Raw genomic sequence first — 27,488 nt, 5'->3', positions numbered from 1 at the left:
GAGCTTCGAGAATGAGCTCTGATACAACTGATTCAATCATGTCAGCCTCCATGTTTTAAATCCTCCCATGGCTCCCCTCTGCCTTCGGGATCAAATCCAGCTCCTTAACATGCCGTGCAAAGGATCTTCTTGATCCTGTCCCTTTGCTAAGGTTTAGCTCTTTCTGTTTTTAACTTTGCAGCCCAGGCTTCAGCCATGATGAAGTATGCATGGTGACCTGTGTGTCATGCCTTAGTCCTTAGTAGCTGTTCAGTCAGCTTGGAATGCCCTTTCTCCCATAAAACTAAATTTAGAAATCGACCCCTTTCCTGACCTCATTAAGTTTAAGTCAGGGGCCACTTTTACTTGCTCTCCTGCATTTCATGTAGACCTCTATCAAAACACTTAGACTATTATGCTGCAAAACTCCCGGATGTTTGACTGTCTATTCTTTTCTTTTGGCCGCACCCACAGCACACAGCAGTGCCTGGGCCAGGGATGGAACTCATGCCAAGGTAGCAACCTGAGCCATTGTGGTGACAATGCTGGATTCTTGACCTGCTGAGCCACCAGTAAACTCCAGACTGTCTGTTTCTTTAAGCGAGAACTCCTTAAAGGTGAAGACAGATGGTGATTCCATTACTACACTGGAGCATAGATGAAAAATCAGGTTTTTTAAAATGGATTTGATTTTGTGCAGGTTGGCCCAGGGATTCCAGAATGATATCTATGCGAAAAAGTCTAGCAGGCAGTTAGACATACGCTTGGGGAATTCAGACAGGAGCCAGCTTTACAGATGTAGAATTCGATACATATGAAATGCCAAAGTAATATTTGAAATTATAGGGGTAGAGGATAATCCAGAAAAAAATGTTAGAGAGAAATAAAAAACACAAAAAAGATGCATCATATATCTTGGTGGAGGCTTGTATTAGAGTGGCAGGCAAAGCCAGAGAATGCTAGAGAAAGAGAGAGGGAAGAACACTGTTCGCAAACATTAAGGAAAGAGCAAAAAAGCAGGGAGATGATGGCGCTAATGACCCAGAACTCTGGCCTATGGAGAATTTCTTTACATGGTCTGTAAACTGCTGGAAATGGCCCTTTCCTTCATCTTGTGCTTTGTCCCTTGTCCCCTCCCCTTGTGACCAGCTAGTTTTTCAGTTTCTCTCATGAGCACTTCTGGCCACTTGAGGGCTTTTTGCACAAGCTGCTTCTAATGCCTCAAATGTATCCTCCTGCCTCCCCTGCCCCCCTTATAAAAACTAACCCATCTGCTTCTCACCACAAGGCCTCGCAGCTTCCCTTCACTGTCCTTTCACTGCCTATATGTTTAGTTTTATGACTCATTAATTACAGTTACTTTCACTCATTAAGCTGTACGTTCTGTAAGAGGAGGGACTATTTCTGTTTAATTCACCATCACACCATCCAGACAACATTCTACCACAGTGCTTGAAAAAGCAGCAGGCATTCAGTATGCGTGTGTTAAATGAGTAACCAATGAAGGCACCAAAGGGGTGGAGGAGGGAGGATGCAGATCATTGGTTGAGTGAGGGCTAGAAGAACGTGGGCGGGGAAAATGACCAAAAATACAAGTGGAAAGGTCAGCCATTGAAAGGAGGGCACGTCTTCCTTTGAGATCTGAGAGCAGCTGGAGGAGGAGGGGAAGTTACAGACATACAGAGAAAGCAGGGCTGCGAAGTTGAGGGGCTTGATGTTGGATGACGACTCTTCAAGAAAGCACAAAGTTGGCCTGGAGGAAGGGGTCAGGAGCCAGAGGGATGTGGACCTTATTCTGACCAGGCTCTGTAAAGAATGGGCAAGGGCATCAGGAAGAATAAAAAGATGATCAAGACCTCAAGACCATGGGCCCCCCTGAGGCTGTGAATCACAAATGTGACACAGAGACAACTACCCAAATGACGTGCTTTTCTTTAGCAATGATAACATTCTGGAGCAGAAGGGAGGGAAATGGACAGCTGGCTTCCTCCCAGGCCCAGGGACTGGCGAGACCTGTACACCAAGTCACACACACGCGCCTGGCATCAAACGACTAAGGAACTGCTGCTTCCATGCATTTAGTTCCTGCTGGTCTAAGTGACCTGGTTTGCAGACAGAGAAAACCGATGGCAGATAACCAGGAAGGCAGGACACATCAGAAGGCCACCCCCTGCCCTTTTTAAAAATTTTTCTGCCAATTGAAGAATCATTTGGGTCATCCACTGACTCTCTGGGGACTGAACTAATCCTTAGTAAGGAGACTGGAGAGATTGATGGAGACCTGACCATTTTATCAAGCCCTTCACAGCCTTCTGCCTACTGCAGACCATCTGCCCTGTGCAACGCCATCACTGCTGACATCTCCGATCTGATCTGGAAGATTAATAAATATCTCGGTACGGCTGCTCCTATTTGTTTACCTGATCCTTCCTTCATTCCACAAACATTCACTTAGACCACCAGGAACTAAATGGCCTTTCTGCAGCCCAGTCTCGAAATGACTGATTCCTTTTTCCTCCCTATCTCAGTATGTGTACATATGTGTATATATTCATATTATTTTAAACAAAATTGTTTGGTCATGGTGCTTTTAAATGTGTTCTTTAGTTGTCTTCTTTAACCATGTACACCCAAGCACAAACCTCCCTTTTGTTTTATGGTATTTATAAGGTACACATTTATCAGCTAGAGCAGACTAAAAAAATACACACGCATTGGAGGTAATTACAAAAGTTGTGATAAAAAATGTGACACACGTAGAAGCTTGTTCACATGGAAAAATCGGATGTGAGATGTAATTTAGACCTATACTTGCTGGTGAGTTTAAGGATGGGGCAGTAGGCAGCTCTGGTGATCTTGGCCCTGGCATGTTTTTGAACGATAATGCTTTCCAGTCAGTGGCTCTGCAAGCTGGCATGACGTGGCAGACAGCATTTTCTCACAAGGGAGATGTCAGCCTCTGGAGGTCTATCAGACATTCTCTCTCCCTCATGCAAGATACAGCAGCGTGTAAGAGACGCAGGCTTAAACACACCCGCAGGGGGGCAGGAATTGGGGTAAAAAGAAACAAAAGACTCATCAAGCATAAAAAAGTTTAAAGAGTGACAAAAGCAAATCTGTTCCAATATGTTCAAAGAGATCTTCCATTGTGCGCATGGTTTGGGAGGATGAAAGAGACTTTCAAATTAAAAAAATATATTTTCCTTTCATATCAAGTGAAGGAGAACCGTGCTAAAATCAGAGAAGATTATGACCATGTTATTACAACCGCGAAGTGATACAACGCTAGCATATAGTTAATTTTCCATGGTTTATGTAAATATTATAAAATAGTCAATTTCTGAAGCAAAGGAAGTAAATGGTAATCAAGAGATATCTAAATTTAATTGAGACTTTTATATGTATTCAACACATTGAGCCCCACATAAGTGGATGCATCTCTATGTGACACTGTTGTTTTTAGGTAGGGTAGTTTATGCCTCCAACATGACGACTTATATACTTGCAGGTAATGGAAAAACGAAAGCAAAATTTCCTTAACAAGATCTTAAAATATGGGTCACCATGCTGTACAGTAGAAAAAAAAATTGTATCAGGGAAATAACTATTAACAATTAATAAAATAAAAATAAATAAATAAAAAGATACGTTAAAAATTGTGATTTAAGGAAAAACACACATATCCATAAATGTCCAAAATATTATATATTATATATTTTTTTCTATTAAAGTAAAGCTGTAGTTCTCAACTATGGGGTGGGGCTGGGGTAATTTTGACCCCCAGGGGAGACTGGGCAATGTCTGGAAGACACTTTTTATTGTCACAACTGGAGGAGGTTAATGCTTGGGGATCTAGCGGATAAAGCCAGGGATGCTGCTAAAGATCCTATAATGGACAACATATTTCCCCTAAAGGATTATCCTGCCCCACATGCCAACAGTGCCAAGGCTAAAGGGCAATTTGCAACTAGGAATGATTGGTGGGAATTTCTCTCAATAAGGTCTTTCACATTTTGGATTTGTAACAGATTATAAGAGAGATGTTATTGATAATTAAGGTAAATTATCATCATGAAGAGCAACCACCATACTACTGCATCAAATGACCCTCAAGGTCACTGTCAGAGACAGCAAGGGCCAAGCAGCACATTGGTTTGATCCTGTACAATATCACTTACTTTATAGTGGGATGTATCTCATCATTCAAAGATTAAATGCCTTCTCAGAGTCATGAAGGAGTCCTACAAATACTCATCCAGAGTTTACCGAAACAACTGTGAGGTCTTTATTGAGAATGTATGTCATCCTCTAAACTGAGTTTTCCTGGTAGATTTGGGTAAGAAAGTAAGATGAGGATGGGCTCAGAGGGGTGAATCCAGCTAAACTGGAAAATAACTTTGCCCTTATGTTCTTTCGTATGAATTTTAAGTAACAGGAGCTAGGGAGACAGCAAGAAAATGAAACACACGCTGAGTTCTGGGGCAGAGATTCTGGAGGCTTTTGGAGTTCCTTCCTGCAGAACATTTGGGGACTTGACTGTTGGGAGTGGAATCTCCACATGTGAGGTAACTCAGACTGGTTCTGCTGTCACATCCTCGGGGTTCCCCTACTTTCTTTGCGGGACATGGTATCTCTTTATACTAAGAGATATTTTTCAAATCTAAATAACTTTTTTTTTTAAATTAACATTTTTTTCCTTCAAAACATTTGCAAGTTATTGAAACAAACTATGTAGAAAAAAAAAACCTATCAGTGTTGTTTGCCCTGAGATTCTTCATGGGACCTCAATAAGCACTTTAATTTTAATTTACTTGTAAGTTAAAATTTTGACTTAGTTCTTTTCAGATTAAAAAAAAAGAAAACTTCAGATATTCCTGGAATTTTTAAAGCAAATCCAAGCATATATTAATTTTCATCTATTTAATATAACAAGTTAGAGATTAAATCAACTCTAATTTCTTTGATAAACAGAATTACTAAAGTAAAAAATACATAATAAATTTATATTATTCTTTGGCATCAGGAGGGAGGCAATAATAATTACGATTGTATTCAATGATTTAGTGCACATGAACTAACTTTTAGGTAGCTGGAAAATCTGCTGCTACTGTCCATGATAAATTTGTTGTTGGACTTTAACACGGCAATAAAATCACATAATTCCTATGGTTAAGAATAATTCAGGTGTGCTCCTGGGAAGTGATTTTTGAAAACAGTGATACATAGCACAATTAATCCAGGCTTTTATAAACACCTACTTTTGGGATGAAGAGGGTAAATAAAAATTGGATATTTTATAGATTACAGTAGACCATGCACATTAAAGACGACTTATCCATTGTCTACTGTTACCCTGATAGGCTGACAGAACTACCAATGTAAAATTGTGTGCGCATGTGTTTGACTGGACAAGAAACTACTGTGGAATTATCTGATGCTTTAGGGTTGGTTCTCTCTGTTCTTGTTTTGGACTGGACAAGCAAATAGCTGTTCCTGAATATAACTGGAGTATGAAGTTTGGTTTGGAAGCCAACTCTTTTTTTTTTTTGTCTTTTTGTCTTTTTGTCTATTTTCTAGGACTGCACCCGTGGCATATGGAGGTTCCCGGGCTAGGGGTCTAATCAGAGCTGTAGCCGCCGGCCTACACCACAGCCACAGCAACACGGGATCAGAGCCACATCTGCAACCTACACCACAGCTCATGGCAACGCTGGATCCTTAATCCACTGCGGAGGGCCGGGGATTGAACCTGCAACCTCATGGTTCCTAGTTGGATTCGTTTCCAATGCGCCACAACGGGAACTGCCAGCTCTTTTGAATTAACCTAACCTGTTCTCACTGACTCTACATGCTAAGCAAAATACTGAAATAACTAAAATGCTTTTCTCAGATGAAGAGATGAACTATAATGGATATTTTAATAATTATCTTGGAATAGAAAAACTAATAACTATTTGTCATTTAAGGAGTTTTTTAGAGAAAGTCAAAAAGAAAACATCACAGTAATTTTCCACATTCACAGAAACAATCTAACACTCCTGTGCATAATTATTAGTAACTGCCTGGCATTTATACAAAAACATAGTTGGTTGTGTTAATACTGAAAAAAATTATTGAAGGTAGAAGGTACTCTTCTATCACAGGTTTCATTACTTAAAAATTAAAAAAAAGAAGAAAACCAAGCATTTTTAGAAATTAAAAAAAAATCTGGGTATTTGAGAAATTAAAAACAAGATAATTAGGCATTTACTATCTTGACATACACAAAAACTTGGAATGAATTAAAGACTTAAATGTAAGCCCTGACTCTAAAACTCCAAGAAAACTTAGCCAGTAAACACTCTGATATTGGATCTTGGTAATATTTTTTGAATCTGTCTCCTCTGGCAAGGGTAACAAAAGCAATAATCAACGAATGATTCTACATCTCACTGAAAAGCTTTTGCACAGTGAAAGAAACCATTAACAAAATGAAAAGGCAACCTACTGAATGGGAAAAGATATTTGGAAGTGGCATAATTCAATAAGGGGTTAATATCCAAAATGTACAAAGAACTCATGTAAAATATGAGACTATCCAATTGAAAAATGGGCAGAGGACTTGAATAGACACATTTCCAAAGAGGACAAACAGATGGCCAACAGGTACATGAAAATATGTTCAACATCAGTAATCTTCAGGAAGATACAAGTCAAAACCACCAGATATTACCTCACACCTGTCAGAATGGCTGTCATCAAAAAGACAAAAAATAACAAGCGGTGGCCAGAATGTGGAGAAAAGGGAATCTTTGTGCACTGTTGGTGGGAATGTAAATTTGTGCAGCCTCTGCGGAAAACTGTATGGAAGTTACACAAAAAATTAAAAATAGGACTGCCGTATGATCTGGCAATTTCACTTTTGAATATTTACCCAAAGAAAACAAAGACACTAATCTGAAAAGATGTATGCACCTCTATGTCTACCGCATTATTTACAAGAGCCAAGATATGAAGCAACCTAAGTAAGTGTCCACTGATAGACGAATGGCTAAAGATGTGTGTATATATACACTGGAATGTTACTTAGCCATAGAAAGAATAAAATCTTGCCATGTGTGAAAACATGGATGGATTTAGTGGGTATTACGCTCAGTGAAATAAGTCAAAGACAAATATCCTATGATTTCACTTACATGTAGATTCTAAAAAACAAAACAGGGAGTTCCCATTGTGGCTCAGTAGGTTATGAACCCAGCTAGTATCCAATTGAGTCCTATCCCTGGCCTTGCTCAGTGTGTTAAGGATCCGGCATTGCTGTGAACTGTGGTGTAGTCTGCAGACGTAGCTTGGATGTGGTGTTGCTCTGGCTATGGTGTAGGCCGGCAGCTGCAGCTCTGATTTGACCCCTAGGCTGGGAACTTCCATATGCCACTGGTGCAGCCCTAAACCAAACCAAACCAAACCAGACTCATAGACACAGAGAACTGGTGGTTGCCGGGGCCGGTGGGGGAGGGGGGGTTGCAAGGTGAAATAGGCAAAGGCAGGCAATTAAGTGGTATAAACTTCCAGTTATAAAATAAATAAGTCACAGGGATATAATATACAGCAAAAGGAATATAGTCAATAACATTGTAATAATTTTGAATAGTGACAGATGGTTACTAGACTTAATGTGGTGATCATCTCATAATGTATTTAAATGTTGAATTCCATGCTGTACACCTGAAACTAATACTGTGTGTCAACTATACTTCAACAAATTAAATGAAAAGATGGCAAATGTGTTCCATTGGTGGGTGAAAAATATTAAGTATGATCCTAGGTTCATCAAAACAAAGAAGAGATAGGAACAGACACGTGTACATATGCAGAAACCACTTTTGACAGGATATACAAGAAACAGATGAACATGAAAACGAAAAGGACAGTCTTATTTTTCATTTATACTATTCTTCACTATTTGGATTTTTAAAACTATGAGCATATATTACTTTTATAGCATAAATCCTTAAATTAATCAGAAATTTTAGCAAAGGAATTTTAACACCTTTCCTCCCCAAATAAATGGATGATATTGATTAATGCTTAGGCTAGTAAAAAAAAAAAAGTCTAAAAAACAAAAGGTCCAGGATATAAATACAAATAAACTATTTTTTTTGTCCCTAAACCTTCTGAGTTTCTTTTCTCTCTGACAGAACCTATATTTTTCTTTCTATGAGATGCAGATTTATAGCACACTGTGACAAGAATGTACTGGAATGAGCATGAGGAAAACATTCCCCTACACCCCTGTGGTATAGGTTAATTTGTCTGGGGACCCTGGTCAATTGCGGAGAGTACCGAACAAGACTCGTGTCCTCCCCCTGCAGTGGAAGAGCCAAACGCTGCCATCACCCACTAACACGCCGATGAACTAGATGAAATGCTGGAAGGTACCTGGCACATTTAGCAACAGAACAGGTGTGTTCCACTTGGAAGAACTTAGGAGATTCAGCAGCTGCCAAGCTATTAAAAGGTATAATTTTACACCTTATTCTATCGTCTGAATAGAAATAATTTTAGAGAAAGAAAACTATTAGGAGGTTTACTTCCTTTTTTCCTTAAAAAGTACAGAGAAGACAATTCTATAGACTTCCACGTGAAGAAAGGTACAATGAAACAAACATAAAACAGGGATGGAAAAAAACCAGCGTGACGTAAAGCACGGCTGTGCAGGGAACAGCTGTCTGTGTTGCTGACTCGGAGGTGGAGGAAAAAGGGTACAGGCCTGAGAGCACGGAGGCCACTCCCACCAGGGGTGTCACTCTAACGAACCTCTTATGAACTTTCTGTGTCCATCTCGATTTCCTCACCTACAAAGTGAAAGAGCCTACTAGAATCATCAGGGCTGATCTCTAAGGTCCTTTCCAAGCCACCAATTCTATGGTTCTGTGAACACAAGGCCCCTTCCCCCCAATTCTAGCCACTTATCAAAGACCACGTTTCACGTTCTTTTTTTTTTTTTAATATATCTCCTTGATGATAATAAAAATAAAACTTGCACATGAAATTAAACATCTGATAGAATTTGTGGTAGGTGTATAAGGCAGGATCTTGATAAAATCAAACCATACGTGCTCTGATAAAGAAACTAAACTGAAGAAATACAACTCTGCCAGGTGCTAAGGAAGCCCAGTTACCCATTTCTCAAGGGCTGGCTGTTTGTGTCATGACTCCAGTGCACCCACAGCAGTTTGGTTCCCTGGGTCATTCACGTTTCTCAGGGACTTCTTACTTAAATATGGATCAGTCCTTGTATTTTCTCCAACAGGGAAGAAAAACATCATCTCTCCACGTGGTACATTCCTAATAGGAAAGATATATACCTGCACCATTCCACTCTAACACATGGATTGAAATCAAATCATGTTCTTCATGACAAAGCAGGTCAGATCATGCTCTTCAACAAAAGAAATCCATGCATCTTCAACCTCAAATCCCAATTCAAGCTCCATCCGCTCGACTTGGGAACTTTTCTACTCCCTTGCCTAAATGCATTCGTAGCCTCTGCAACTTTCTTGTTTTACCTATTTTATGTCTTTTAAAGTTTTACTTGCATATCTCCACAGTTCTCGAGATCTATTAGAATTAGGGTTTGGGCAGCAGTGGGATAGCCTGGAGCAGACCTCACAGGCCAAGTGGACTATCTGAAGAACTGTCTTTTGGGACATGAAGATAAAGGTCTATTTCAAGCATGGAGATCAGTCTGTGAGAAGAAGGAACAAGCACACACAATTAAAACGTCCATGAGAGGCTAAACTAAGACTGTAAGTTCCTCTAAGCAGAGGAGTGGCAAGGCAGGGCAACTGGGGGAATCTCGGAAGCAGGTTAAGAAGTCTTCACCCATAGAACACAGAAGAGGCAGCCGATAAGATAGCGGCAGACTTCTTTACATCTCCTCTGGCTGAGGCAGAATTAGTTCAAGGCTACTGGACAGGAACACACTCAAAGGTGGGGGCTGGGTAACTCCAGTTTCAAAGGTCAGCATGAGGCAGAGTCAGGAACACCGGTAAGCCACTGCATGTTAAAGGCTGTGTCTTTCATAGCATCTCACACAGTTCCTGACAGACTACAAATCTTGTTAGCTATCTGTCAGGACTCTGTGCTAATATTACAAATGCTTTCATTGCACTATATGCCTTTAGGTGGTAAATTTATATTAGCATCTTTCTAAATTCTTAAATCTGGTGAACTCCAAACAATGGATACTATTACACAGGTGGCATCTGCCCACAGACCAATTCCACGCCAAACCTTTCAAATGTATCCCTCACGGTTCCTGTACAGGCAGCCATCACCGTACATCCTTGCCGTATTTGAAACCAGAGTTTTACCAAGAACTGTTTTTGTTTCAGTTCACTGCAGCACAGGCTGTTCATTCACATCTAACCCAACTGTGAACTTTGGGGGCCTCCTCTTAGCTCTCCGCTGCTGATTTTAGGCTATTACACACTTTCAAAGCACTCCTCCTTGGGTGCCTTGACATCTGGCTATAACACCCTCCATTTATCTTTGTAGCTGTTATCTTCCAATCTTGTGGTCACTCTAACACAATGGTTCTCAGTACTGGCTGTACATTAAAATCACCTGGAAGGCTTTTGCAATCTACTCATGCCAAGGTCCCATTCTAGACCAATTAAATCAATTTGCAGGTGTGGAGACAGGCATTTGTTTCTTTAATTTCTCAGTTGACTTCGATGTGAAGCCAAGGCTGAGACACATCCTCCAACATAAGAATTAAGGACTCCAGCTCCTGGTTCACCCGAGTCCTCTTCATTTGGACACCTGCAACCATCCTGAAATTCTAACATCCAAGAGAACAACCTGTCCAATCCTCAGGGTACTGATGCCTTGGCCAGCTTAATTCTGACAGCATGTCCTTTGATTTCACTCTAGCCTCTTATACACAACTTTGTGAATTTATCATAACCTCGAGCTGCGATTCCATGCCCTTTCCAACCTGGCTGATCCTCCACAGTGTGTCTCTAGTGACTGAGCAATGCTCTCCCATCTCTTATCCTCTACCTGCAATACCTCCAACCATACAGCGGACCAACTCTGCCCCTCACTGCTGAGCCCCAAATGCTGGGCACTACTGAGGAAAAGTTCAACTATGCAGAATGATGCCCCTGGATTTTTACGGTGTCCAAAGAGATATCAGTCAGGTCCCGCAAATGATCTGAACAATCTGAAGATAGGAGAAAGCAACTTAAAAACTCCATAGGGGATGGGTGGGCTCCAGGTTAGCTCCCAGGACTACTCAGGAATCTTTTTGTTTGTCCCCAATGAGATCTTGTTCCTGCAGGTGTTATAGGTACCCTAACAGCCATTATTCTTCCTCTTATCTCACTCCTATGACCCCCACATTTGAAGTGTACCTTCCTTTCTTTTTTGGAGAAGATGAAGATATCCTTAATTTCTAGACTTCCATGCTATCAGCATACCTGCATCCTCTTTCATGGTTACCTGTTTCAGAGGGCTAATGACTAACCTCTGCATGGCTGGGCAACCAACCAACCCTTCACTGAAGGAGGTTTGGCAGCATCTGTGACCTCTCCACTAGACACCAGTAGTACCCCTTTTTCTTGCAGATATCTGTAAAAATTTCTCCAGGCATTGCCAGATGTCTCCTGGGAGGCAAAATCACCCTCAGTGGAGGATCACTGCTCTAAGCCAAGACTGAGCTATAAACCTGTCTTTCTTTCCTTTTGTCTTTTTTTTTTTTTTTTTTTAGGACTGCACCAGCAGCATATGGAGGTTCCCAGGCTAGGGGCTGAATCAGAGCTGTAGACGCCGGCCTACGCCACAGCCACTGCAACACCAGATCTGAGCAGTGTCTGCAACTTAGACCACAGCTCACGGCAACGCTGGATCTTTAACCCACTGAGTGAGGCCAGGGATTGAACCTGTGTCCTCATGGATGCTAGTCAGATTTGTTTCTGCTGAGCCACGATGGGAACTCTTCAACCTGTCTTTCTAATAAAACCTGCTTCCTCTAACATCCATGTGTGCTGGTTTTATCTACCTTCAACCTAAACTTGTTCCCTGTCCTGACTCCTTCGCATAGCATTTTATGTGGTACTCTGGTACATCAGAGGTCATGTTACTCTAGTTCCTTTGGAGGAACCAGGTCTCCCTCTATCCACTGCATGACTTATTTCAAGGGGAGCTCTGGGGGGGGTGACTTCCATGAGCTCACTTGCTGAGGCCATTCTACCCTTCAGTCCTGGTCATACCAGTGTCAATCCCTGACACCAGTGCCAAGGTACCAGGGTCCTCCTGACGGCCAAATGCTTACACAGACAACTGATCGGCTGTTTCTGACACTTCTGACCACACTCTCCTTGAAATTCTCTTTTCCTCTGGCTTCCAGGCGACTTCTTTTTTCTTCTGGTTCTTTCCTTTCCCTTTATTCTTTCTTAATTTCCTTCCCTTCACCTGACTGTCCCTTAAATACTAGTTAGGGTTCAGCTGGGATTCTGTCCTTGGTGGGCTTTTCTCAGGACCCTTTCTTCCTGTGCCTTCTCCGTGGTTACAAGCTTGATCTCTCCGGATATAACACACGGATACACTGACTCCTCCCTGCTTTATTATGAAGCTCTATCGTCTCTCAAATTATAACCCTGCATTTCTTGCTCCCTAGTGAATATTTCCACCTGGGGCACGACAGACATCCACGACAATCCATTACAGCCTGCTCGCGCCATTCCTTGCCTCCATCTCCCCAAATCTTGCTTATTCTTTTATTATTTCTGTGGAATTACTACCCATTCAGTTGTACCCAGGGCCTTAGCATAATCCTAGATTCCAACTTCACCAATCATATCCAATCAATCATAAAATCCTGGCAATTATACTTTATGAGCCCTTCCTTCCAGCACCACCAGTTCAGGCTTTTATATTTTGTTTCAATGGATTTAACCAATTTCCCTGCCCCAGGTCTCAGCTACCTCTAATGCATCCACTATGCTGCCATGAGATTAACATTTTTGTCCTGTAAATCTGTACATGTCACTCCCTGGATTACCTTCTCCAGGGGATCCCCTCTGCCTGAAGGCTATGCTCTAAGCATCTTGGTGGAGCCACTCGGCCTGGCTCCTGTATTTCTCTTATCCATCTCCCCATCAGACCCCACAGTCCCCAAACACAACCCCATATCACACCTTACTCAAGTTATTCCCTCTGCTAGACTGCTTTTTCCTGAGGTCCTCTACCTAGCACACACTTTTTCATCCTGTAAGCCTGACCTCTGGTAGGAATTCTTACTGGACTCCCCAGGGCAGATTTAGGGGGTTCCTTCCTGTGCGTGCCCAATGTCTTGTGCACAGGTCTTCCTTCTGGAGCCTACTGCAGCCTACCCTCCTGCTTGCTGGGGTCTCACTCACCAGCCTGTGGCTGTTTAAGGGCAGGTGCCTTGCCTAGTCAATCTTATTTCAGTGAGGACAGTGTGCTCAGCAAGAAGCAAGTGCTCAATAAACACGGAGTGAATGATACAGGACAAAATCAACTGCCAAAAACTTCTACCATGACACAGTCTTTTTTAAGAAAAAAAAAATGTACACACCTGTCAGTTCACGGAGTCAAAAACAAGTTATTCAGTCTAAGGTAATAGCTAACGTCACGTAACAGGTTAAATAATATATAAGGTGGTAGAGTATTTATTGAACTTTTCTACTAAAGCATTACCAACATCAGAATTCTGCCTAATATCCCTGAGTGAGCTGATGGCACAAGCTAAAAAACATTACTTTTCTTTGGCTGATTTTGATCCCTTTTTATTTCAATCTGAAAACATTTACAATTACTAGCAAGTGAGAGGAATGCTCCAGGAAGACAGAACATCGTTATTGTGCGGGCTCCAGTGATTTTAGCATAAATGTGTATGCCTCAGGTGGGGCTCATGGCAGTGTCAGTATCGCAGCTACACAAACACATGGAGGTTGGAAAGGGTGAAACATGGAAAGTATTCAAGTTCCACTGCGCGTTCTCGTCCCATCACTTGGGCTGTGACCTGGGGGTCTACTTTAATCTCTCTGAGCCTCCTCAGTTTCCTTATCTGGAAAATGGCTATAATAATGTTTGCCTTACATATTACATAATGGTGGTGCCAATATGAGAAGAAATCATAATGTAAGCAATGGAGGATAGAAGCATGAAAAGTAATACTTCATCCCGAGAGCGTGAAAATCAGACAACATATAATACATATTCTTGAAAACATTTACCTTTTGAGAAGCTGAAAAGGCTTTTTCCATTTTGGCTTTTTCCTTAGGGGTTAAAGGAGGGGATCGCTCCTTTACCTCCGGAGGCAGTTCATGATAGAGAGCTGGAATTGAACAAAGAATTCAAGAAATCAAATTGAGGAGCACTGTTCCTTGGGGCAAAACAACAATGCAGGGGGCAGATATGGAACTAAAGACATTTAAAAAAGTAACTTTTATTGGAGGATAATTGACTTAGAAAGTTGGAGTTCCTGTCGTGGCGCAGTGGTTAACAAATCCGACGAGGAACCATGAGGCTGCGGGTTCGGTCCCTGCCCTTGCTCAGTGGGTTAACGACACGGCGTTGCTGTGAGCTGTGGTGTAGGTTGCAGACGAGGCTCGGATCCCGCATGGCTGTGGCTCTGGCATAGGCCGGTGGCTACAGCTTCGATTTGACCTCTAGCCTGGGAACCTCCATATGCCGCAGGAGCGGCCCAAGAAATAGCAAAAAGACAAAAAAAAAAAGAAAAAAAATTATGTTAGTTTCAGGTGTACAGCAAAGTCAGTCAGTTATACATATATCTGTTTCTCTTCAAATTCTTTTCCCATATAGGTTACTATACAGTTTTGAGGAGATTTCCCTATGCTATACAGTAGGTCCTTGTTATCTATCAATTTTATATGTAGTAGTGTGTACATGTCAATCCCAACCCCTTAATTTATCCCCCCGCCCCCAACATTTCCCCTCTGGTGACCATAAATCTGGTTTCAAAATCTGGAACTAAAGACCTTGATATTTACTTCCTTGGTGTAACAACAAGTTACCCAGCTCTTACTGTTAAGGCAATTTATAGACTTACATACTTGTTTTTTGTTTGTTTGTCTTTTTTTTTTTTTTTAAGGGCCGCACCCTCTGCATATGGAGGTTCCCAGTCTAGGGGTCGAATTGGAGCCACAACTGCCAGCCTATGCCAGAGCCACAGCAATGCCAGATCCAAGCCGCATCTGCGACCTATACCACAGCTCACGGCAACGCCAGATCCCTAACCCACTGAGTGAGGCCAGGGATCGAACCTGCAACCTTATGGTTCCTAGTTGGATTCATTTCTGCTGCGCCATGATGGGAACTCCTAGTCTTACATATTTGTTATCGAAAGAACATAATTTACGATTGGCAATTTTTGATGAGCAGGATTTCAGAAATGTGGAAAGTGTTATTTTCACTTACTATGTAAGTGTCATGAAGATGTTTATTGCATTTTATTTATTTATTTATTTTTTAATGGCTGTACCCTAGGCATATATGGAAGTTCTTGGACCAGGGACTCAATCCAAGCTGCAGCTGTGGCAACACTGGAACTTTTAACTCACTGTGCTGGGCTGGGGAGCAAACCTGTGTCTCTGCAGCAACCAAGCTGCTGCAGTCAGACTCTCATCCCACTGCACCACAGCAGGAACTCCTATTTCATTTTACCTTAATACCCATTTACCAAGAACCTGCTATATGTAAGGTTATCAGCCAGGTACTACTGGAGGAGATACAAAGGTGACCAAAGACAGTCTTTGCTCTCAAGGAGTTTACAATCTGGTCAGAGACAGATATGTCCACAAATTAACTATAATATAAAATAGCATGTAAAAGAAATAGAATGTGATATTATTCTAAAGAGAGATAATAACAAAGGCAAGTTCTGACGTGGGGGATGGGAAATGCTCAAAGGAAGAAGAAGGAGGTAAGCTAGACTGAAAAATAGGTAGGTTTGCCAGGTGGAGGTACAGATAAAGGATAACGTGAAGATGGTATGAAATAAATAAGCATGGGGCTGGGATGATACGGAACACAGAATCTACTCAATGTTGGATCTAAAATTCTTTTTTTTTTTTTTTTTTTTTGTCTTTTGTCTGTTGTTGTTGTTGCTATTTCTTGGGCCGCTCCTGCGGCATATGGAGATTCCCAGGCTAGGGGTTGAATCGGAGCTGTAGCCACCAGCCTACGCCAGAGCCACAGCAACGCAGGATCAGAGCCTCGTCTGCAACCTACACCACAGCTCACGGCAACGCCGGATCGTTAACCCACTGAGCAAGGGCAGGGACCGAACCTGCAACCTCATGGTTCCTAGTCAGATTCGTTAACCACTGCGCCACGACGGGAACTCCTGGATCTAAAATTCTTGTAAGCTAATCTACACATGGCATTGAATACAAAAGTTATGTGAAAATTTTGAGGGGTTAAAGAGGAAATCTGTTTTGATTAAATGACTTGGGTAACCCTAAATTGAGAGAAAGTGCTAAAACACACCTGACGAAAATTCTAAAATTATGAGATATTAATGGGCTTTGTGTATGGGTTAATATTATTGGGCTTCTTTATTTTTTATTAGAAAGGATGTTACATGTGATTAAGGGAAGCTGAACAAGGTTTTTTGTCCCGTCCCCCCCCCCCAGTGGCTTAAGATACTAAGGGAATGTCCTTTGTGACAAAAGGGTACCAATATCTTCTACTGTGTCATTTTCTTAAAGGACATGGCTCTCAATTGAACGGTTGATAGAGATTATGTATGTACGTTCACACACACACACACACACACACACACACACACACACACTCCCTTGGATCATTTGCTTTGAATTTCTGGCTTTAGATAAAGATAAAGGACAATTTCTCCTACTATTTTTAGAATGGAATATGCTGCTGACAGTCATTTTTCCTCTAATGTCAAAACTGGGCAGGTGAGTTTTTGTTAAATTCAGGTAAAAAGCAGGGTAAAAAGAAAGGAAAATAACCTCTGATGAAGTGAGAATTCAGTCATTCTCAGCTTTTCTGAAAGTTTTTTGGTTTGTTTTAGCCTTTATAAGGCTTTTTCAACAGGCAGTTGACTGATGCCAGAAGAAAACCTCAATTATTCTGAGATATAATAAAGAACTGTGGCCATTAAAGGATGGCCACTCCCTGAGACATGGAATTGATTTCTGTGTGTAGTCAGCAACCCTCCTCACTGCAGCATGCTTCAGAAGTTGCACACTGGTTATTATGGAAGAAAACCAAATTTTATTGAATCTTTAATCTCTTGTGGATCAAATATCAATAGCCTCTCAATATTTGCAAGTCTAAGAGGTTGTTTCCGCAAACAAGTTAACTTGATTGTAAAGTTTACACCTAATACCATCCTGCCTGGAAATACACGATCCTTTTACACAGTCAAGTGAAAAGATATTTTAAATGCTTCCTCTTGTATCTGGAAGAAACAATGGATTATAATATCTAGTTAAAATGAGAGATCTACTCCACAGTGACCAAGACTGTAGAGCAGCTCATGATTTAAGAACAGATGCTACTCCTGCAGAACTCCAGCTGTTGATTCTGAGGGAAGCTGTCACTGGGAAGGAGAAGGGACCAGCTTGGATTTCTAAGACGACCCAGAAGTTAGAGGCATGGGGTTGATGGGAGATGACTGTGGATTAACCTGTCCCGGAAATTCCTCCTACCATGCTGCCTTACATTTTCTCCATTGTGCATCCTCCTTTGAACATAAAAATATACCTCAGAGTTTAGGAGCAACGAGTCATTTACTAATCAGAGAAGAATTAACGCCGTGGCACAGAGGATATTAAGAATTTTGTAATGAGGAGTTCCCGTTGTGGCTCAGTGGTTAACGAATCCGACTAGGAACCATGAGGTTGTGGGTTCGATCCCTGGCCTTGCTCAGTGGGTTAAGGATTTGGTGATGCTGTGAGCTGTGGTGTAGGTTGCAGACATGGCTCGGATTATGCGTTGCTGTGGCTCTGGCGTAGGCTGGCAGCTACAGCTCCAATTCGACCCCTAGTCTGGGAATCTCCATATGCCACGGGAACAGCCCCAGAAAAAGGCAAAAAGACCAAAAAAAAAAAAAAAAAAGAGAGAGAGAGAGAATTTTGTTGTGAGAGAGAGAACTACTAGGTCACACTTTGGAGAGGAGGTGTCTGCTGAAAGTGGGAGACAAGCTAAGGAAAGGGGCGGCAATGAGACTTGGGGCTCCCAAGGAGAAAGCAAAGGCCCAGGTGCAGACCCCATAGCAGAAGGGGGCCCAAAAGAAATAATTTTATGAAGGTCCAGCCCAGCACCCAGGATTCATGGCAGAAATTTCTCCTCCTTTCCCTCATCTCTTTTCCCCTCAAAATTCAGAACTTCGCTTAGAAATCAATGCTATGTTTGTTCAACCATAGTTTGGGTTAAGTGGGGCTTCAGAGACCAGCCTGAAGATCAACTATTATTTATAACAATTACTCTGCAGAAACAAAAGTCTTAACCATAGCTATTCAAAACATAGAGTGTTTTCTCAAGGACGCCTCTATGACATTTTAAATCAGAGCTGTATGATTTCAGTGTTTTTGGAAGAGAGCTTAGAGACGATGGAGCTCAACTTCTTCGCTTTACAGGAGGAAACGGGCATGTCAGTGTCAGCTGTCAGGCTGGGATTAGCAGGCAGTTCTCCTGAGCCCTGGAGAGCGTGCTTTTCCCACTACACCCTGAGGAGCTGCTGCTGTGAAGTGTTCTTCTGAAGAGGCACTGCTCCTGTCCTCCCCTTTCTTCAGTCTTTAAACGCTCTTGTTTCTAAGCCCTCTGTGTTAGTTCTACTTCTCCTTCAAGACCTGGTAGCCAATCTACAGCTTTCAGAAACTCAGATTTAGAATTTCTTCGCCAGGTCATTTTTTTTTTTTTTTTTTTCCCATCCACAAATGAGGGCTTTAGTTTCCTTGAGAATGGAGTAAGCTACTGCAGTTTTGTTTGAACAGATATCAGCAAGGCCTGCAGATATGAGGGAAGTAAAAAGAATGGGAGCTGGGGAACTAGAGGTTCTCTGGGTGCCTGTCAAGGGAGAAAAGTCCATGTGGTGGGAGAGGTGACGTGAGTGAGTGAGTGAGTGTGCAGCTGATGGCAGGGACAATGACAAGGGGCTGAAGGAAGGTGGTAGCTAGATAGGCAGGCCCCCGGGGTGGAAGTCTATGAAGCAAATATTCCATTTCACAATGTAAAAGCTCGTGAGCGTATTAATGCCCCTCCTTTTCATTTTGTTGCATCAGGAGAATGAAGGGCAATACCCATTGGTAAACATATGCAAAAGTTACAAGACAGTAGGTTCAAGGGTAGCAAATGATAAAATCTTGGACTATCAGTTATACCATATTAGTAAACCAGGAAGGGAGCATGAAACTTACTTTCACTAGCCACATGATTAGCTGGAAAATAACCTTCCTGTCCCTTTCCTACGCTGCCATACCACCAGTCTTCATTATCTTTGAAAAACACTCGGATAATGTCTCCGCGATGGATGGTTAGTTCATCTGATCGATTCGCTGTGTAGTCATAAAGCGCCACTACCTAAGAGAGAGATAAGACCACCACAGCTTTATCACAACTGTACCACAGAGAAAACCCCCAACATTCACTTCCTCTTGCAGAAGAGCAGCTGAAACCAAAGCAGTACTTTGGTGAGTCTGAGGCTGTCTCAAGGTTTGCTAATGGGATCAGCGGGGGTGGGAACACAGCAGGAGAAGCAAGATAAAAGACTGTGGGATTGAGAAATGGTTAAGAGCATTCAATACACTAAGATTAGCTTCAAAATAGCAGATGTTAATTTTTTTCTAAAGTAAATTACTTGTGAAGCAAATAAAAAAAGCAGCTCACACATCATTCTTAGAGTTGGTTCATACCACCTCTGGGTCGAATTCCCTGTGCTAAGAAGACGCATCTGAAAAAAAAATTCTTCAGAATGTCAACAATTTTACAAAAAAAGAAAAAATTCAATGGAACAACCTGATTACCTAATTTCATGGTGATCCCCTGGGTCTACTGTTAATGTCTCTTTTTGAGATGTATTTCTACACAAACACAGGTTTTTGGTAGTTTATATCAACAGTCTAAATCTGCTATCTTTAAAAATACCTTTATAAACTTATTTTTACTAGATACAACTTTAAGAGGAAATGCCTTTCTATGAGAATCCTCTTTCTCTGCTTTGTTATAGTAGACACTCTATTTTTTTCTTTTTAAAACCCAAATACAAAATGAATGGCTGCACAGGTACTTACAAATTCCTTACAGCAGTTACAAAAAGGAGGCAGACCTCAACCCATTTTAGAGGTGATGCAGTGTATAAAGTAGGACACGTTATGTCCCACTTTACACACTGATGAAGAAACTACTACTTTTTTCACTATGGAAATGGGATTTGAAAATTTATAGGTTACAAACTACATATGTAATGGAAAATTATCATTATATTCCTCTGCCTTTAGGTTGAGTACTGATGCATTCACTTAACAAGTATTTCCTGAAATTCTAATATGTCTGGTACAGAGCCAGGGGCTGACCATACAGTGATAAATAGGATAATTTCTAGAAGGAGTACCTCGCTTAGGTTTTGCAGGCGAATGAAGGATAGTCAGGAAATAGCCAGCTGAAGAGATGCAAAGAGTGTCTCAGGCTGACTGCACCCCATGTACGAAGAGTCCAGGGAAAAGAAACTGCAAATAGTTCAGTATGGTGGGAGCCTGGCATTAGAAGTAAGAAGCTCAAGAGAAGGGCAAGTGAAGCTGAGGCCTCAGGAGTAAGGAGGCACCAGACCAGCTACAATGAAAGGCCTAGACCCAGAAGGTGGGAAGCGAGAATTCCTTAACAGCTCACAAAACTCTTTGTGGTACCTTTAAATTAATTCCAAACATGTATTAACAACACATTAACCAGGAGATTTTAATGGACAACTGGAATTAACTGCTGTCACTATACAATACAAGGGCAGTAATGACAATTCATCTGAAATGGTAAAAATACAATTACTACTGAACTGCTTAGCACAGTCCCTAGTTTACAATATGCGATGTGGGATGCTATTTAACCTTCACAAATCTTTTATCACTCTCGGTATATTGATGCCAATTCCCTTGCGTAAAAAGTGGAATTTTTAACTTTCCCCTCTATTTTTTCTTCTTCGAACTTCTTCTGAATTCTCCTGAGTGGTAATATCACAGGAGAGGAAGGCTAATCAAAATGTTCTGAGTGCCTGTCATGTTCTGGGTCTCTTGCTAGTTGCTTATGTGAGTTATCTTAATCTTTACAACAATCCTGTGAAGGCATAAATTCTTACTTCCATTTTATAAATGAGGAATTTGATATATGGAGAAATTTAGTAACATGCCTAAACTAGAAAGTGGTAGAATCAAGACAAACTTGTATTTTTTTTTTTACTTTTTAAAAAAATGAAATATATTTTATAGGCTGTCTTTTTTTTTTTTTTTTTTTTCCTGTCTTTTTAGGGCCGCACGCATGGCATATGGAGGTTTCCAGGCTGGGGTCCAATTGGAGCTGCAGCTGCTGGCTTATGCCACAGCCACAGCAATGCCAGATTTGAGCTGAGTCTGCAACCTACACCACCGCTCATGGCGACATTGGATCCTTAATCCACTGAGTAAGGCCAGGGATCGAACCCCGCGTCCTCATGGCTTCTAGTCAGGTTCATTATCACTGAGACACAATGGGAACTCCTATAGGCTAGCTTTTTTTTTTTTAATTAAGGTTATATTGATTTATAATGTGATAATTTCTGCCGTATGAAGAAGTGATTGAGTTATAGACCGTCTTTGTCTCGGATCATTTGTCCTGGAACAAATGTGGGAAAGAAGAATCAAAAAGGAAAGCAGGAAGGACAGGAGATCCTAATCACTCATGGACAATAAGACACATTTTTGGGCAGTAACTTGAACAGGTGGCTGTGCTGAGAAGACCAACTCCCCTTGATCACCTGCAGGCCCACTGTGCTCCTTTCACGACACCTGACACCAAGTCCCAGAAACTGAGTGGGGCTTTGTTCCTGCTCTTCTTCTTCCTAGTGTCCTGATAAAAAGGGAAGAGATACCAGGAGCACACGTGCACAAAGCAAAAGGGACTTCTGTTGTTTCAGCCACCCAGTTAATGATATTTTGTTATAGCAGCCCTGGCAGTCCCACAACCTGATGGTCAGATGAATCGCATGTTACCAGTCTCTTACTGGCATTGCAAGTGGGCAATGCCTCGCGTGCATCCGTGTTAGGTCCTTCCCAGCTCACAGTACTGTGCTCCACACTCTTACAAGGCTATCTCCTGACACAGAAGCAATGTCCTTATCACCAAATTCCACAGCTACCATCCAAAGGAGGGTGATGGTTGGGAAGACTATACCCCCAAAGCAGTCTTGCTTTGTCACCATCATACCATTACTGACATTTAGGTGCAAAATTATTAGAGTCAGTGTGTTTCATATGCCAACAGCCCACGTGTTGGCAGTCAAGTTACTGAAGGCACATGACAAAAGTCATGTGGCTCATGAGAATCTGCGCTTATTCCAGTTTGTGTGTATGTGTTTAGGGCCACGTGTGTAGCATATGACGTTCCCAGGCTAGGGGATGAATTGGAGCTACAGCTACTGGCCTACACCATATCCACAGCAACAGAAGGATCCAAGCCGTGTCTTCGACCTACACCACAGCTCACACCAATGCTGGATACTTAACCCACTGAGTGAGGCCAGGGATCGCACCCCCATCCTCATGGATACTTGTTGGGTTTGTTACTGCTGAGCTACAACGGGAACTTCCTTAGAGCAGGTTTTCATCAATATGTTCTCCTCTTCTCAAGTGAAGACCACTTACTCTTCTGAGCATCACAGTAAACTTTGCATGTTTTAATTTAGCAGTGGATTCTGGACAAGTCATATCTTCCCCATCTCCAACTGGATTTTACTGTCATCTCACTGCTTTAGGATAAAGTAAAGCTCCATTGGAAGCTGTTATTCCCAAAAGACTGGAAGACACAATCCCGTGCAGAAGTTTGTTTTGAATTAATACCATTTTTATTTTTGCCTTATTCTGGTAGGTCTTGTTGCAGAAGATCTGTTTTGACCATTTTCTTGAGAAGGATCTTCTATAACATACCATTTTTTGCACATGGTGTGAAGGTATGACAGAATATCTTCAGCAATATGATCCAAATCTTGAGCTGACAGGGTGGTTATGAAATCTTTCATTAATCTTTTCAGACAGAAGTTTAAAAACATGGGTTTATGTGCACATGTTGGTAACGACAGACCTAGGCAATGAAATGTTCCACAAAATCCTCTTGGTCACATTTTGACCACTATTTACATATTTGAAAACAAGAGTTCCTTCCCTTTCTCAAAGCTGCTGAGTTGCTTGGGCACAATCATTCATGGAGGGAGTGGCAAGTTTTGCTTTTTTTTTTAACACATTTTGCGGTCTTCATAGTAGTCCTTGCTAGACACTATTTCTTGGTTTAAGCAGTCTGCCAGGCTGTTACTAGACATTTAAGTGAATTCCTCTTTGCATTGTCTTCTGAGAGATTTTTCATTGTTGCAGTTGACTCTGAAGAATTCTCAGTGGTTCCTGAAACCACTATACTGAAGGAACCTTAACTAGTATTGCTCAGCAGCAAAGTTCCATGCAATGTTACCTGTGATGCAATCCAAAAATCAATATTCATAATGGCCTCAAGTCATCACAAGATAAGTTATGTTGACTACATCATACACTTGAGTCCTTTCTCCTCCAAAACTGCTTCTGCTAGGTCCATAATCGTTGGGGAACTTCTCTGTGCTGGCCTGCAGCCAATGGAGCATCTGGATCCCACCCCCTTCCCTCTGCTTTCTACTTGCTTAACTTGATTTCAGAATTCTGGCCTCCAGAACAGTCAAAGAATAAATTACTTTGTTTTAAGCCACACCAAGTTTGAGGTAGTTTGTTAGAAGAGCCTTAGAAAATTAATACACATGAAGTTTACTTTGGTGAGTGCTGGATTTTCTTATATTCCTTTAAAGAGCATTGGACCTTTTTCTGGCAAGTAGTTGCTTGAGATCAGTTTGACTCTTTCCAGGTTTTCTTTAAAGTTTTGTTTGGGCAGATTCAGGAAGACTTTACTCTAGGACTTAGTAAACTGCTCTACCAAAGGGGAAGTCTCCTGATAATTCTACCCAATGCCCCACATATTAGGAGGTTTTTCCATTCTGGCTGTCAGGACTGTTAATTATTCCCATTCTGATGGGCAGCCTACTAATTTCTAATGGTTCTTTCCTGATGGAGTTTTATCCCATGAGGGTACACATCAATACTCAGCTTTAGCTTAGTCTTTAGACTTATTAAGAGCATTTCTTATGGTTATTGGCAGGATTATTGTCAATTAACATAAAATGAAACAAAAATAACATCGTAGTAATTATTTTTTTGATGGAAGTCTTGTTACAGTATTTAGTGTACATTAAAATGTGTACATTTTTAATCTTCATGATAAATGCAGTTATGACCTTTACACTTTTTGGGATTCTTAAAGAAAGAACATCAAACTTTCATACAGAAATATTTAGGTTATACTTGTGCTCAAGTGACAACAAAACTGCTGTTCTTTTTTGATCCTACACATGTTCCCCTCTAGTATGGCCTATCTCTTGTATACTTGGAATGACTTTTGACTACATAGTTGGCTTTGTTATTTCACTACTCAGAATATACTAAAATAGAAGGCAACTTACATATAAGAACACTTAATAGGAGCAAAGGGAGAAGATACTTCTTTGTGCAGATTCCATAAAGACTAAGCAGGAATGTCAACGGTCTAAGCCAGGTAGTTTCATTTATAGCACTGGTTTTCACACAGTTACAACATGATGTGATTGTCGCTTTTTAAACCATGAAACCCCTGAGAGATTGTATCTTTTAGTCGAAATAAAATATTCATAGTAGATTGTAGCTTCAGATGTGTTTACTGCTTCTTGGACCTTTAGGGAAACATTCTTTTTTTTTTTAATTTTATTACAGTTGATTTGCAATGTTCTGTCAATTTCTGCTGTACAGCAAAGTGACCCAGTTATACATACATATATATACACACACACACACATACACACACACACACACACACACACACATTATTTTTCTCACATTATCCCCCATCATGTTCCATCACAAGTGATTAGATATAGGCTCCTGTGCTATACAGCAGGATCTCATTGCTTATCCACTGCAAATGCGATAGTTTACGTCTACAAGCCCCAAGCTCCCAATCCATCCCGCAAGCCCTCTCCCCCTTGGCAACCACAGTCTGTTCTCCATGTCATAAGTTTGTTTCTTTTCTGTAGGTAGGTTCATTCTATAGATAGCTTCATGAACTCATCTATAGGGAAACTTTCTTAGTGACTTTTATAGAATATTGAGGATAAGGTTTTTAAAAAAAATCTCAAGTTTTAAAATGCTTCGTTATTTATAAGAGATGGGGTATAGATGTAGCAACTCATGTGCTTTCTGAAAGAAATGAGCCATTTTCCCAGTCACTGGAGATGATTCTCACGTACTCAAACAACACTTTATACACATCCCAATCCATTTTTTTTTTTAACTGTATGTTTCTTTGGAGTTAAAATGGCTATGATAACCTCACCAAACACCTCAATCCCTGATGGGTTACAGTTGAACATACCACCTGGCAGCATGCTCCCATTTCGTTTGCTAGTTTCCATCCTTGTTCTAGACACATAGCTTCTCCTTTCGTATCTTTCAGTCTTGCTATGGTTTGGGGTCACCTCAGAGATGAATCTGAGTTCCTATTAATATGAAGGGTATATTTCATGTGTATTTCTTAAGTTCTGGTACCTACTCCTCTTTCACATTTTGAAATGAGGCTAGATTTTCCACAGAGAAACATGTAAGAGGACATCAATCACTGGACAAGATAAAAGCCTCAGATGATCACAGTCTTCTTGTCTGCTCATTATCTCCCTCTTTAGCCACGTCATAGAGAACCAGGAGGTACTAGTTATGCCCTATGGTGACACTGACCATGTAGTAGTTGAAGATAACAGGCACGAAATCCTCCAGGAAGGTGTTGGGGGCATAGCCATGGGTAGGCATGCCTGCCCACTGCCCAGCTGCAACCACCACCCACCCAAGCATCACTATGCTGACCCATGAGCTATGCTGTGGCTGGCCAGCCTCTAGACATGGTCTCCCCACCTCCGCCAGTCTCCCCATTGGCTAAGCCTGCCTGCTGCCCCCTTGTAATTATTTATCAAGTAAAATAAAATAAATTTCAAGAAAGTCTCACTTTTCAGTTATGTCAAGGAATATTTGGTCTTTAGAGTAAAAAAAAGAGCAGATTTAAAAAGTTAGTAGAAAATCAAATTTAGCAGTAAATCCTGAATTGTATAAAAGCACATTATTAAACATTCAAATGACTCCTTTACTAAGAGTGACATTGGGACTACATTTCATTTCATGGAAAGAATGAAAAAACCTATAACCTTATTTCTAGCATCATGTGGTAGAAATACAATCTCTTATGATTATTTCCATGAACACTAAGTAAGACAACTCTAAAGATATACATAAAAAAGAAATCAAAGTCCTGTTATTTTTAACTGATCTTATCTGGGTAACAATAGATTAAGAAAATAGAGATAAAGTAAGTAATTACAGTTTATTTTCTCTGTTCCTAACCGTTCCTACCCTGTTATATAATGCTAGTACATGTGAACCTAAACACATCATCAAGCAAATATTTGAAAACACTTAATTCCAAATACTTTCTGGTAAAGTAACTACTAAGGATTATGAGAGGAATACCCAAGTAGGAATCAAGACAGTGAGTTTCCAGTCCTTTCTGAGCCTCAGAGGTTAAAATACATCACAAAACACTCAAATTGGATGTCTGTAAACTAAGAGGTTTGGACCAGAGGCTAGGCGATATACTTGCCAGTTTTAAAATTCTATCATATCGGATATTTGAATAACTACTCCAAAAGAATAGCATCCACAGATTTTAAAAGTAAATTCAAAATACTAATTTGTTGGGTGATAGTGAGACTATATTATTTGTGATCATACATGAATTAGAAAAGCTTGTTTGTTACAACACCACACAGGAAAAGCCTCCTAGTAATAATTAAAGAATAGTGGTGATACGGCACGTCTCTGGAATTCACCATTTGGAAATACTTCTTTCTTCTTTGACAAAGAGGACTGATTTAACTTTCGGATTTCACAAATAAAGCTACTCATTTTATATGATGATTGCTATCAATTAAACCCCTTCTTACTGGAAAGCACAAGTCACATAACTTGGTTATTCTGAATCATTAGTGCTTCATTGAAAAAGGCTCTAAAACATATCTTTGTTACTGGTTATAGCCTAAAAAACAAAACAAAACAAAACAAGAGAATGCAGACCCTTATAGTCTGGACTACAGTTTTTTTTTGTTAGTAAAGAAATAG

The 27,488-nt window shown here is 40.9% G+C and overlaps 1 protein-coding gene and 1 pseudogene across 44 annotated transcripts in view; both read right to left on the bottom strand.

Moving 5' to 3' along the window:
* AHI1 (Abelson helper integration site 1) overlaps positions 1–27,488 on the bottom strand; it is a 193,900-nt gene that overhangs the window by 19,527 nt on the left and 146,885 nt on the right. For 34 of the 44 annotated variants that reach the window (XR_014845535.1, XR_014845552.1, XR_014845562.1 and 31 more), the window contains 2 exons: positions 19,398–19,560; positions 14,226–14,326 (listed from right to left, as the gene is read on the bottom strand). Coding sequence is in view for 16 of the 44 variants with exons in the window: in XM_085025255.1 (XP_084881381.1) it covers positions 14,226–14,326; positions 19,398–19,560 (264 nt within the window). In the remaining 28 variants the exon portion in view is untranslated. The remainder of the gene's footprint in view (positions 1–14,225; positions 14,327–19,397; positions 19,561–27,488) is intronic. The other 10 variants (XR_014845582.1, XR_014845596.1, XR_014845590.1 and 7 more) reach the window with 1 other exon arrangement.
* LOC146405995 (rho-related GTP-binding protein RhoQ pseudogene) lies at positions 25,482–26,387 on the bottom strand (annotated as a pseudogene).

The sequence above is a fragment of the Sus scrofa genome, chromosome 1 (assembly GCF_054392235.1).
Source record: "Sus scrofa isolate SSC_HxYL_T2T_F1_AM1 chromosome 1, Sscrofa_HxYL_maternal_Yorkshire_Landrace_v2.0, whole genome shotgun sequence".
Classification (NCBI taxonomy): Eukaryota; Metazoa; Chordata; class Mammalia; order Artiodactyla; family Suidae; genus Sus; species Sus scrofa.
Note: the sequence above shows the minus strand (reverse complement) of the source record. Positions and strands in the feature narration are given on the sequence as shown.